General features: G+C 53.3%; 1 protein-coding gene across 1 annotated transcript in view; it reads right to left on the bottom strand.

Annotated features, from left to right (window-relative positions):
• ppargc1a (peroxisome proliferator-activated receptor gamma, coactivator 1 alpha) overlaps positions 1–13,109 on the bottom strand; it is a 28,624-nt gene that overhangs the window by 10,410 nt on the left and 5,105 nt on the right. The window contains exons 3-8 of the mRNA XM_062449991.1: positions 10,665–10,859; positions 9,572–9,697; positions 7,044–8,382; positions 6,111–6,156; positions 5,828–5,901; positions 706–1,876 (exon numbers count right to left, since the gene is read on the bottom strand). Of these exons, the coding sequence (XP_062305975.1) occupies positions 706–1,876; positions 5,828–5,901; positions 6,111–6,156; positions 7,044–8,382; positions 9,572–9,697; positions 10,665–10,859 (2,951 nt within the window). The remainder of the gene's footprint in view (positions 1–705; positions 1,877–5,827; positions 5,902–6,110; positions 6,157–7,043; positions 8,383–9,571; positions 9,698–10,664; positions 10,860–13,109) is intronic.

The raw sequence follows: 13,109 nt of genomic DNA, 5'->3' as shown, positions 1-13,109 counted from the left end.
CTTTCATCTCTGGGGATGAGTAAGAGAGGTGGGAGAGAGAGGGGGGAGGGGGGGGGGAGGTTTTTCTGTTCGGCAAACAGAACAGCTGCAACTTAAAACAACAGCAGAGCATCAAACAGAGAGGCGGGGGCTACTGAGAGGGAGGAAGCAGCTCCCATAAAACTCCTCGCGTCTACGTCTGGGGGGGTGCGGGGGATGGGGAGGGTAGGGGAAGACTGTGATGATAACACTACAGAACGACGCCTCGGGCGCCAGTCATTTCCAAAGTAGCGCTCTCCCTCGGCAAATGTTCTGTTCCAGCGAGCGAGAGAGAGAGGGAGACCTCCCAGTTTGACGATAGGACGCTCGCCTGATGTAGTGTCTGTGGAGGGCTAAGGGGTCCACTGCTGTGTTTAAACTGAGCCCGGAGCACACACAGACAACACTGTGTCTGCTAGCAGTCTCCCTGCCTGGATCTCTCTCACTGTTAAAGTTGTTTGTCTGAGGAATAATGACTCGTTCCTGCACTGCGAGTTCAGTTCAGGCAGCACTGCTGACAGTGACCCAGAGTTACTCTCTCCCAGAGATGACCAAACCTGACATCACCTCCCCCCACACACATACAAACACACACATCCCATCAAGCCCCCCTCCCCTCGCCCTTGTTTCAATGGTCACAGGGGGACACGGAGGGCCTGGATGACGTGGACTTTGTAGAGCGCTTACCAGGAAGAGGGGCGTCCATCGGGCGAGCTGGAGAGAGAGCGCCGCCGGTGGCGGGAGGAGGAACCGTGCGAGCGGGACCTGGAGCGGGAGTCCTCGGGGGCCCGGGGCCAGCGGGACGAGGTCCGGCCGGGGGAGAGGAGCAGGGAGGAGGGTGGGGAGACGGAGGGCGAGCAGCTGTAGGGGGAGCAGGACGGAGAGTCGTGGAGGAGCAGGTCCAGAGGGGTGCCCTCCCAGGGGTACAGGAGGCGCCCCTCGCGCCCCCCCAGATCCAGCTCGTCCTGGAAGGCCGGGAAGCCCGGGTGGAGTTCCCCTGAGAGGCCCAGCTTAGGGGGGTCCTCCTCCCCAGCCGGACTCTCCTGGGGGGGCGGCGGTGCCCCCGCCTCGCACCCCGGTGCCCCCGCCTCCGCCCCCTCCCCACCCTGGCTAAGGATGGCCTTCTGGGGGTGGCCAAAGTGCTTGTTGAGTTCCGCCCGGATCTCCTGGTCGCGCAGGGGCTTCCTGACGCTGCCGGGCGGGTGAGGGTCCCCCTGGGGGGCCGGGGTGGGGGCCTGGGCGGGGGTCTGCTCCTGCCCCCGCCCCTGAGCAGAGACGGGGCTCTTCTGCAGCTGCTTGGCCAAAGACGAGGATGACGATGGTGATGGCGATGAGGAAGAAGGAGGTGAAGAGGAAGAGGGCGGCATGGCTGAGTCCTTACATTCCACACGCCTGCCCTCCGCCGCCCCGACGGCGGGGGCGGGGCCCGCGGAGGCGGACGTCGTCGTCCGGCTGGCCGCGGCTGCCGTCGTGGCGACGGAGGCGGGGGCATCTTTGGCAGCGCCGTCCCGCTTGCCGCCCGCTGACGCCTGGCAATAGTCGTGGTCTCCGTAGCCGCGGCCTGGGGCGCGCTTGTGGTCGCGGTGGAACTCGGGGGCCCCCGGCGGGGCGGGCGTGGCGGGGAGGGGGGCGGCCCAGGCTTTGCTCAGCTGGGCGTACAGCTCAGTCTGCTCAGGGCCCTTCCTGGAGACGGGGACCCCGCCCGGGGCCGGGGGGCAGAAGGGGTCTGTCTCACTCAGCCTGGCCCTCTTGAACGCCAGGACGGACGAGGAGCATGAAGACAACTTGGTTTTGAGCGATGCTTTGAAAGGGATCTCTTGACTGGCTTTGTGGGGGGGCGTGGTAGGTGGTGTCAGACCTGGAGGGAGAGAGAGAGAGAGAGAGAGAGAGAGAGAGAGAGAGAGAGAGAGAGAGAGAGAGAGAGAGAGAGAGAAAGAGAGAGAGAGGGAGAGAGAGAGAGAGAGACAAAAAAAAAAAAAAAAAAAATTGAAATAAAAACAATGGATTTATAATGCCTCCCCTCCCCACCTGTGTGTGTTCACGGACAGTGGACACACTCGCGCGCACACACCAGCTTGATTAAAATATTCACTTTCATTCAGCCTTAATCCTGATCCTATTTTATTGCAATCTTGACAGATTATGTAACGCTCGGTGTAACTTAATATGGGGGAGCGCCTCACAGCTGAGTGGCTCCCCCTCGCTCGCTGACCTTGGACTAGCCCCATCACACCAGAAAAACAGCACACAGTGAACACAGCCTTTTTAAAGATACTATACATTGCGTCCCAGCCGTCGGCAAATGTACAGTAGGTCTCGGGACGGCGGCCAAGTGATTTGAATAAAAGCAAAGACCTTTTAGCTACCTTTGAAAATCTATCACCGGCATGACACGGTACATATCTCTGGAGGCTTCTCTCTCTCTCTCCCCTGCTGCCAGTCAGGGTAGCGAGACGTCAATACAATATATTTTTTCTTTTCTTTTGGAGAGCGCGCTCGCTCGCTGTCATGTGACGTGCGTTTGGCACAGGAAGATGTCTGCCCGCTAATGGCGGAGTGGTGACTGTCGGCCGAGCCGGTTGTCATTCTCCTCGGATCCCCGCGCCTCGCCGCCCCGCGCCCGGCCGACCTCGTCTGACAGATTTATGGGGAGGCAGATGGCAGTTATATGGGAAGTCCTGAGATGGGAAGCTTTATAGCATTGTTAATGCACTCACACAAACAACCCGCTACCTCTCTCCCTCCCCTTCTCCCTGCCTCCCTTTGTCTATTTCTTTCACCTATTCTCTCTCTCCGTTATTTTATTATTCCCCTCTCTCCATCTCCCACGTAAGATCAATCCCTCTTTCTCTGTCTCTGTCTCCTATCATCTCCTTCTCTATCTGTCTCGACCACACAAATGGAGCTGTAGACACACAGACACACACGTTCTAACACACCTAGACACACGTACACACACACTCACTGTTCACTCACAGTTTCTCTCTGTAGCTAAACCCAGGCATCGTGTCTACCCACGCTCCCCTAACCAATCTTATGAATGCACGTCACTTTCTCGTCCTGGTGAATTGCACCCAAATGACAGCTATTAGTATCAAACCCTGTGTAGGACTGTTTGCCATGCTGGCTGTGGAGGCAGAGGAGAGACTGAGTGGGGGAGTGACAGATACATAAAAACTCCCCTGCAAGGCCATTTCCTGAGTTTGGGCTGTCTAATCCGCCCGCCAATCATCAGACTTATGATCAGGACTGTCCAGTAAGCAGCGCTGGCTCCCTCCCTCCCTCTCTAACACAGACACTGCCTAGTGATAGCCACGGAGGACAGGAAAGCAGTCTTTCAACGTAGCAGTCCTGCGGTGGGTACTCGGCTGCATTTCTCATGCATCGCTTCTCGTGGCTCAATAACATGAGCTACGAGAAGAGGGTTTGGGGGGGGGGGGGAGAGGGGGGAGGGCTGAGGAACTTCTGTTTCTTCGCTGAAACGCCATCTGTCCAAAACAATGCTTGCTGGGGTCATAAACTAGAAGGCATTAGCGATGGTGAAATAAATCAGAATTAGATAAATATGTGGCTCTCACTCAAACCTGCTGGTGACGGGAGCACCCAGGACACAAACACCAATCATATAGTACTGAGAGAGAGAGAGAGGGTTTGTTCTAATCTGTTTCCGTTCCCTTGCGCTGTAAATTGCGGAGAGACCTCAGAGCGAATACCGAATAGGAAGCTTAAAGAGTTGATCCTGCAGTAAGCCCATGCAAATAGCAACACATAGACCACCACAGTGTCACCAGATACAATAATTAAAGACAACATAAATCTATTAGCTCGGAGATTAGTGGTGCCACTTAAGCTGTCTGGTGCACCTCAGTGAGAATGGGACACAGGGCAACCTTGGACACAGAGGAAACAGTCCTACATCAAAACAGTTGTGCACTATAAACATTGTGACGATGTATAGTCATCTACATGATGTAGATTTAGTAGACTACGTATACCAAGTATAGTTACAAACTAGCACTGATGTAGGATGAGACATGCAGGTCAGGGACTCTAAACCCAAACTACTATTACTACAACACTATAAGGTCTCGGTATTGACCTTGTTGGAATGTTCCGACTGAGATAACCCCTCCCCCCGCCCCACCCACATGGCTAACCTCCACCTGGTTAGGATCGCAATCTCCACTGTGGTGGAATACTGCTAAGGGCAGGTCACCTGGGGACTTGTAGCTCCTATCACAGGGATTTGAAACGCCACTCCCCCCTCCACATCAGGGAGGTTTGGGAGCAGCACGGGACTAAAACCTAATCCGGGAGCGGAAAGGGCTCAATATCCCCACAAGCTTTCCCTCCTGTCTAATGGCTTTTCCCTCTAATATCTAATCCTAAATCTGCCCACCGGGCAGCACAGCTGGGGCAGCGTGTGTGCGAGTGTGTGTGTGTGGGAGGTAGGGGGACGGGGGGGGGGGAGACTAAGGTCGCACGGGGATGTGACTCCAGAAAAGGAGGCCACAGTCACGCCCACACGCAGTAAAACACACAGAAATATTAACAGCGTTTGATTGGGCCGAGGCCGACTCCTCCCCCCTGGTCGGGTCCCTAAAGGACGTCCCCTTTGGCCTCTCACGCTCCTGTACACAAAGGGTTAAATGCAGACCTGAAGGAGGTCATTAGAATAATGCTTTTGGGGCTTGGCTGTCCCACAAATCAACTCCCTCGCAAAAATTCTAAAGAGGCACTGACGAATACTCATTGGACGGTGTAACCCAACAAAACGTCACCTTGGAGCCCTAGGGGGAGATATCAGATGTGTGCGTTGAGGACCATTTCCCCACTGGTAAATGAATACCAAAAAGGACCATTCAATGGCAGGCATTGTGAGGAGAAAAGGGCAGCCATTTTGTTTTTATTGACTTAGGATAATTAATCTCTGTGAGGGGGATACTGAAATAATTACCTGCATAATTCACGCAGAGAGAAAGAGAGAGAGAAGAAAGACAGAAAGAGAGACACAGAGAGAGAGAGAGAGAGACACACACAGAGAGAGAGAGAGAGAGAGAGAGAGAGAGAGAGAGAGAGAGAGAGAGAGAGAGAGAGAGAGAGAGAGAGAGAGAGAGAGAGAGAGAGAGAGAGAGGGGAAAGAGGGAAGAGGGAAGGAGTGCTGAAGCCCGATGTTTTAGCTTTGGCTGACATTCACTTCATTTAGATTGTAATTACCTTTTGCCTATAGCTTTTCACCGACACACTTAATAAATATATAATACACATGGATAATGACAATAATAATACTAAAATCCCCCCCGCGTTGACCCCATTTGGTAAATGGCAGCCTTCCCATAAATACCAGCCTTAACGTTGGAAATTACCTCCATATCGCTAATCAAATTACCAGACTGTCTGAAAAAAAGACACACAGATAATATCGGCAAACCGAATTACGTGGCAAAACCAATTAAAACAATAATAATGCCACATCAATTTGTCTGTGATGTATTGGGTAAGTGAGTATTACAGTCAAAGGGCATTACAGTCCAAAGCAGAGGGAGGAGGTGCGCTGTATTAACTCTTCAATGGGAAGGACTAATAAACTCTGAGCTGATTGGAAGGTTTAATCAATACTGAGGCACATAACAATTTCCCCAGTGTCTTATCAATTCTCCATGAATTCTGAACTGACGCGGAGCTATCAAGACGGTGTTTAACGCCGGTATCTGTGATGTATCCACTTAACGGCTCTGAGAGGGCTGGGTTCTTACATTCACTACGCATTTCTTGATCAAAATGAAGATGTAAACAAAGGCTTGCTTACCTGGGGTTCCAGAGATCTCCACACTCAATGTGCGTTCAATGGTTTTGTTCTCAAACGGTGATCCCTTGTGGTCACTGAAAGACACAAAGAGTTTGCAGAAACGTTTCACTTCACAGATAACCGCCGGACGCGAGAAGGCTTTTGTGAACTTAGAAATGGAAATGAGTGTTAGAAAAAATGCCTCGTCTGGTTGCTAGTCTCAGTTGTTTTGTTCTGTCTCTTTTTAGGGTTTGTTTTGTTGTTGTCAGGTCTAGAAGGATGGTGTAAAAACTCTCTCACTTACTTTGGAGACTCTGGGGTCAAAGGAAGTGGCAAGGTGGTTGGTTTGGCTGCAGAACACAAAGGAGCATGGGTAATTATTTAACGAGATAACACTCGATGCAGAAGAGATCAGCAAATCTGCTAATTTATCTCAGATTGGATCATCAACAGCAGTAATGTTACAGCAAACCCCCGTGTGAAGGCTATTTAGTTTTACTGTTTTACATGGTAGTGTTCTGTTTGACCCCATTTAAAAAATAGATATTTATCTTTAGAAAATCTTTTTGTTTTTTTCTAGTTTTAATTGTGAGGCAGGATGAAGTGATGGTTCATGTGTTCAGAGACATAGCTGGACACATACATCCCACTCCAAAACACAAATTAGAAGGAAAAGAAAAGAAAACATGTCACAAACAGTACACATGGCAATGGGTGAACCCCCCGCAGTGAAGTCATAGTCGCATGCATTCGGAACCGAAGCAGAGGAGGAACAAAAAAAAAGAAAGGAGAGTCAAGGACGCTTGTGCAGTTGCCTGAGGCCCTGGCTGTCCCCAACTGCCGCTAAGAAGTGTGGCTCGGTTAGACGACTAGGTTGTTAGAGCGGTGCTCCAGCTAGGACTAACTAGACACAGCACACTCAGCTGCATCCAGCCAGAGCATCGGTTAACTTCTGATGCCATGATGGATCGAGACATCATCGGCTAGCCCACTCCCCCACAACCTTTTTTTTTTGTCAATTTAATTGTGAATAATCCGCACCAATTCAAAGGAATGCCTTTTGGGCTGAATGGTGCATCTGGAATTTTTTTAATTTGTTTTGGTTGGTTTGTTTTCGAAAGTGACTGGTTAGGCTGGAATTAGCATTGGGGTTAGTTGGCTAGTCAAACTGGGAAGGGGTTAGATAAGGAGAGGTACAGGAGAGAGGAGAGAAGGGTGGGGATGCAGCAGTGATTACCTAACAGCGCCTGGCCCTGGTCATCGGGGTGTCTGCAGAAAGCCTGTCTGTGTGTGACGGAGGGACTGGCCTCTGCAATTAAACAATCTGGGAACAGCGGGCTTGGCGGACCCTGTGACAGTGCCGTGGGGCTGCCGGTGACACCGACATCACAAACATCCTCCCCGCCAGCCTGCCCCACCAAGCCTTCTTCTGGCCACCCCAGCCCCAGCCCCAGATCTAGATCTAGCCCCAAGGTGTGCTCTAGCTCGCTGACCCAGCTACCTAACTCCAGGCTCTCATCCAACAGGGGCCCCAGATCAGGTGCCACGGCCTGTCCTCCGCTGCTGCTATCACCAGTCCCTCTATCTTCCTCCTCCTCTTTCTCCCCGTGCTGCTCGGAGGCCAACCCCTGGGTGGGCTTCCTCTCTAGGGGGCAGGGCCTCGTGCCTGGCTCCCTGCTCCTGCCAGGCTGGGAGCTCCCAGCAGGGGGTAGCAGGTGGGCCCGATAGCGGGCGGGCCTCCGCTTGGAGGTGAGCAGCTGGCTAAGCAACGGGTGGTGCCCTGACTCCTCCCCTCTTGTCTTTATGGTCACTGTGACGTGCCTAGGCGCGTTCCCACAGCGGGGTGCGCTCTTTGTCGGCGCGGCGCCAGCCTCACGGCAATGCCCACAGCTACCTGTGCGACCCGCCTCTCTGGGAGGGAGAGAATAAGAATGCATGTACCTAATGAACCTAGCGGCGGCCTGCTGGCCAGCGTCCGCTGTGGGCTGCGGACCTGGCGGCCTTCCTTCTTCCCTGGACGGCCTGCGCTCCAGTTTAAGGCAGGTATGGGCGCAGCCACCAACGCTGCCGCCGCCGGCGTTCCTACGGCCCGGGGGTACGGGAGCGTGTTCCGCCCGGGACTGCTGCCCGTCGGCGCCAGCCCCGTGAACGCAACGCCGCCACTTCCCAGCACCCACACCAGCCACACTACACCCGCCAGCAGCACTGCGCTCACCTCGCTGGGGCGGAGGCTGCTGCTGCTGCTGCTGTTGCTGGGACAGGAGGGTCGCCGACGGCGACGGCGAAGGAGACAACTGCTTCTTCTTGGAGGCGGACGTGGAGGAGGAGGAGGAGGAGAGGGAGGAGAAGGAGGAGGTGGAGGAGGCGGAGGGCGAGGAGGAGGAGGAGGAGGCGCCCAGGCCGTTCTTCTCCTTGCCCCCGCCCCCCCAGGCGCTCTTGGCTTCGCTGGCTTTGGTCTGGAGCAGGATGTCGTCGGTGGCGGTCAGGTACTTGAGAAGCTCAGTGCAGGGGCGCCTCACTGGCCGGTTCTGCAGCGGACAGACCCCCCTCGATTTACTGCTCCACGGGTTCTCCGACTGTAGGGGCGGAGAGAGAGAGAGAGAGAGAGAGAGAGAGAGAGAGAGAGAGAGAGAGAACAGAGAAGGTTTGTGAGAAAGACTCAAATTAGGCGAAGATGGAATGCCTCAAAGGTGGCGAGTGACACAAAGCCGGAGATTAAGATAGATAGATAGAAAGTGAAAGGGAAGAGGGAGAGAGGGAAGGAACGAGGCAGAGAAAGAGAGAAACAGAGAGACAAAGCAGCAGGCAGCACGGCACAGCGGTCGCCCGACTGTCTGGGAGGCGATGGCGGGAGCGCCGCACGCCCATCATCTTAATTGCATGGCCCCAGAGTGGTGCCGCGCTCTGTACGCAGGCCCGTGTCCTCAGGGAGCCCTCATCCACTGTGCTCCAGAAGGCACGCTTCCAAAATAGACTGCTCAGATAGGGGCTCAGTTCGGTACGCACACACATGTACACGAGCACGACGGCGATCCGGATGCGCTATTCTACCTGACCGTGCGAGCTGAAACTGCATTCCACACTTGGGTTTCTACAGCACGGAGGAATTTGAGTGCAGCAGCAGGTTTTTGGGGGGAAATCTTCCCTCAACAAGGACGAGAAAGTGATTGCATTATTTATGTGCCATCGCGCTAAATAAGAATAAACTTGTCAAGCGCATCCATCATTCCTCAACAAAATACGGCAAGCAGATTACCGGAATCACAGACTTCATTTAGTTTGCATTTTCTGGGTCCATAATACTTAAGCAGTGGAACATTAATCTAAATTGAAGCTCATTTCCTGTTAACGTACAACGGGGCGACGTAATGACAACTGTCAAACTTCCGATTTTTGATCTTGTCATCTGCATCAATCTCACTGCGAAGACTCTCGTCGGCGGTTGATTTTCTTGACAGCCGCCACCTCACGAAGGCGGATAAGTGCTTGGGCTAATGAGACAAGAGTCCGGGTGGCGCGCCTGGAAAGCCCCAACAGCAATCAGCCTGTTTTCACTACCAGATGGCCCCCGTGAGAACACTCTGGAGCGCAAGTTTAACATCTTCCAAGGCCGGCCAAGAAATAAAGGAGGGTGGGGAAAGAAAACACCAGCAACCACAACAACAACAATAATAACAAGGAAGGGCGGAACAGTGACAGTAAACAATCATGGAGGGCAAACAAAAGAACAAGGCTCCAATGTTAGCGGTGCGCCGCAGTAGCTACCTTGACAACAGCAGGTGTTGGTCTGATCCTGTGGTTGCTGCCGGCTGCATGGTTTTGTGCCTTGCCACCTGTGTATTGATTATAGCTGAGCTGCGAGTTTGCAGGCGCCAGAAGGAGCTTCTTCAGCTAAAAACAAACAAAAAACACACACAACAGAATCAGGGAAGGGAGGGGGGTAGACGGTTAGAAGTCTCATGGATGGAGCCCTGTTCCTAAATGTTTGGAGATTTGAAAGGAGCAGCCGAAAAAACAGTCGTTTGTCATCTCCTGCCAAGGACGACTCTCTTTGTGTCTCCGTCTCACTCGTGTGGGGCATTTTTGAAGGACAAGTCCGACAGGGTCTGGTCTGGTGTTTTGGGGAACACAGGGTTTTTTTTGCCACTGTGATGGAATAAACAGTTGCTAAAGGTTAACCATGAGGGGACCTGCACAGAATTAGCATGCGCTACAACTGAAAACACAACACCGTGATTTCAGTTCAAAGCTATGAGCGGCAGACACTGTCCCAGGTGTTTCGGGTTGAAGCGTGTTAAAGTACACAGGTGTATGGATGGCCTCCTCACAATCTGTCTTTTTGATCTTGTTTTTTTTCAACGATTTCCTGGGGATAAACAAGACCGAGAAAAAGAGAAAGACGGGGTCTCGTGGGGATGCACGCGTGCGTTCTTTGTGGCACCGCGGCGTTGTGCGGCCTGGCCCCACCGCCAAGCGCACATCATTACTCTGGTGTCCGTGTAGCGCTGCCATGTAATTACCACCTCGCAGCCACACACATCCAGCCTCCCCGCTCTCTCATATGAAAAACTGGTTGTGTGTGTGTGTGGCAGGGGGTGCCAAATGTGGTAGCCTGGTGGCCTGGTGGCTTGGTTACCTTCCATATGGCAGAGCCTTATCTGGTGAAGGTGGAGGCCTAGCATGGTAGCTAAGGGGCATGTGTATGTGTGTGTGTGTGTGTGTGTGGGGGGGGGGGGGGGGGGGGGCTAGTGGTTATGGATCAGTAGACTCGAGAGGCAGTTGTGTGTATGTGTGTGTAAGTGTGTGTGTGCAGGGGTGCTACAGCAGGCAGGGGGACAAGGCCGGGGGTGAACCTCACCAGAGAGGGTTCCTCCGGTTCGGGGGTGCGCGGCGAGCCGTCGGGGGTGGAGGGGCAGCTCTGGTCGCTGGCATTGGTCACGTCCCCATCTGCCAGGGCCTCGAAGGAAGGCAGGCCGTCTTCATCCACAGGGATGCTGTCCAGGGTTTCTGTGAGCACCGCCAGCAAGTTGGCCTCATTTTCCTCATCTATCTTCTTAGAGGGGGAAAGGAGAGACAGGGGGGAAAGAGAGACGAAAAAATAGGACACTTTAGTTTGGAGTTGTTGCTTTAACGCACTTAAGTCTATATCCCCCCCCTCCCCCTGTGAGTCTCCATCTTGAATAAAGTCACTAGTTTTTTACAGCACAGCTTCTCTTTTCAGATTTGAGAAACCAAATTCTCGCACTGCGCGAGTGAGTCAGGCCTGTCAGTCATATTTTAAGCATGCGGCTTACTGGACCCAAAATAATATCTCCCCCAAGAAATCCATTAACAAGGCTGACACACAGCATGTAGCTGGGGAGGGTGAGAGAGAGAGGGAAGGAGGGAGAGAGAGAGAGAGGGAAGGAGGGAGAGAGAGAGAGAGAGAGAGAGAGAGAGAGAGAGAGAGAGAGAGAGAGAGAGAGAGAGAGAGAGAGAGAGAGAGAGAGAGAGAGAGAGAGAAGGAGGGAGGGAAGAGGGAAGAGGGAAGAGGGAAGAGGGAAGAGGGAAGAGGAAGGAAACAATGAAGGGAAGTTGAGTCGCCTCAATCCCCCCCCCCAACTCTACCCTCAGAAAAGGGAACGACTGCTTGTCTACAAGATGTTTGCAAGCAATCCTCCGATAAGGCGCATTACCATCCGCTAATGCTAAATGAATGTGATATTTTACAGCGCCGGGTGAGACAGATGACGAGAGGGTGGAGGAGGGAAGTTCTACCGTCAACATAAAGCCTGTTTCTGCCTCTCGCTCCTCTTTGAAGTAGCTGGGAAGAGTTTGCAGAGCTGTTTCCTCAGTTAAAGGGTGATATAACGAGACGGAGAGGGAGGGGAAGGAAAACGAGGGAAGGAGGGAGAGAAAAAGAGATAGAATATTCGAGAGAGAAAGAGAAAGCATGAAGAGAAAGATAGAGATTGATGGAAAAGAGATGGACAGAGATAGAGAGTGATGAGGAGGAGAAGTGATAGAGCAGCAGGGAGATGTAGGCACTATCAACAATCCACCGGGGACATGTTTAGGGAGGGTGGGAGGGGTGGGGGGGGGGGGGGGAGGAGGGCGACAGGAACTGCTAGTTCCAGTCCCGGCATGACCCAGGGGACTGAAAGACAGGGCTAGATAAACAGCCAGCAGCCCCAGGACACTGTGGCAAGCCCAACAAGAACAAATCCCTTCATGCAACCCTGGTGGATTAGCATGGCTCTGCGATAGCGTGCAGCGATCATGACGCCAATGGGGACCGATCCCTTTCACAAATCCAGGCTCCACTGCCTAGCCTGGGCTCCCACCTGCAAACACACACTCACCCCGGACGCCAGTCCCCATTCATCCCCGGGCGTTCCCTCGACAGCACACCACCGTGGGCGCCCCTTCACAGGAGGGGCGTCGTCGCTCGTGCGATAGCAGCCATCTTATTTTCTTCCTTTCAATTTCACGTCAAGATGACACTGATAGCTTAAGCAATCGGTTAGCCGGGCTGAGAGGGAGAAACATGCAAATCCGACGTCCGCTCGCCAGATACCACCGTTCTAACAACACACACTATTACTTGTTATTAAAAAATGATAAAAGGGACATATTTCACGGAGATAGCGCACGCCGGCCTGGGCCATGGAGCCTTGGCAGTAAACGCGTCGCAGGAAATTGCTCCCTACGAGCTAGCATGCTGTTTAATTACTTGCAAAGAGCCTCTGTCCGCTGTGCCGGAACCTACATTGCTGCCTCACAGCTTCCAGACAGCCCACTTTATTAGGCTGGTGCTAAGCAGGTAGGTAATAACAGCTGATACACCAAAAGCCCTTCGCTAACAGCTAATACGTGTTCCTGACATGCCGCCGCAAAGCTTGAACCTTTGATGATCTCAAGCGTGTTTTTAAATAGAGGGAACATCTGTTGAAGAGCGGCATAAACAACTTTTGGCGTGAGAGCTCCGTGAAGGTGCCTTTTCCCGTATCTGAAGGCCTTGTCGATCACCCGACTCTGCACTTTGAAATCTGGGGTCGACGTCTGCCCTCGACAGATGAAATGTTCAAAAGGCCGAGCGGGCTCGTTCCACGGGGCGGGGCCCTGGTCGGGTTTCACCACTGGCTGTCACACGTGGGGTCTATTTCCACAACTACCATGAGGTGGGCAGCACCAACACCACCCCCCACCCCCATCCAACCCTCCCCGACCCACGACCGGTATGGCGTAAAAGGAACACTTGTAAAAACCTGAGTTGTGACGGTCATGCAACAGGCCCTGCGAAAGTTCGGTGATGGCATTCGCC

Source organism: Osmerus eperlanus, chromosome 23, assembly GCF_963692335.1.
Source record: "Osmerus eperlanus chromosome 23, fOsmEpe2.1, whole genome shotgun sequence".
NCBI lineage: Eukaryota > Metazoa > Chordata > Actinopteri > Osmeriformes > Osmeridae > Osmerus > Osmerus eperlanus.
Note: the sequence above shows the minus strand (reverse complement) of the source record. Positions and strands in the feature narration are given on the sequence as shown.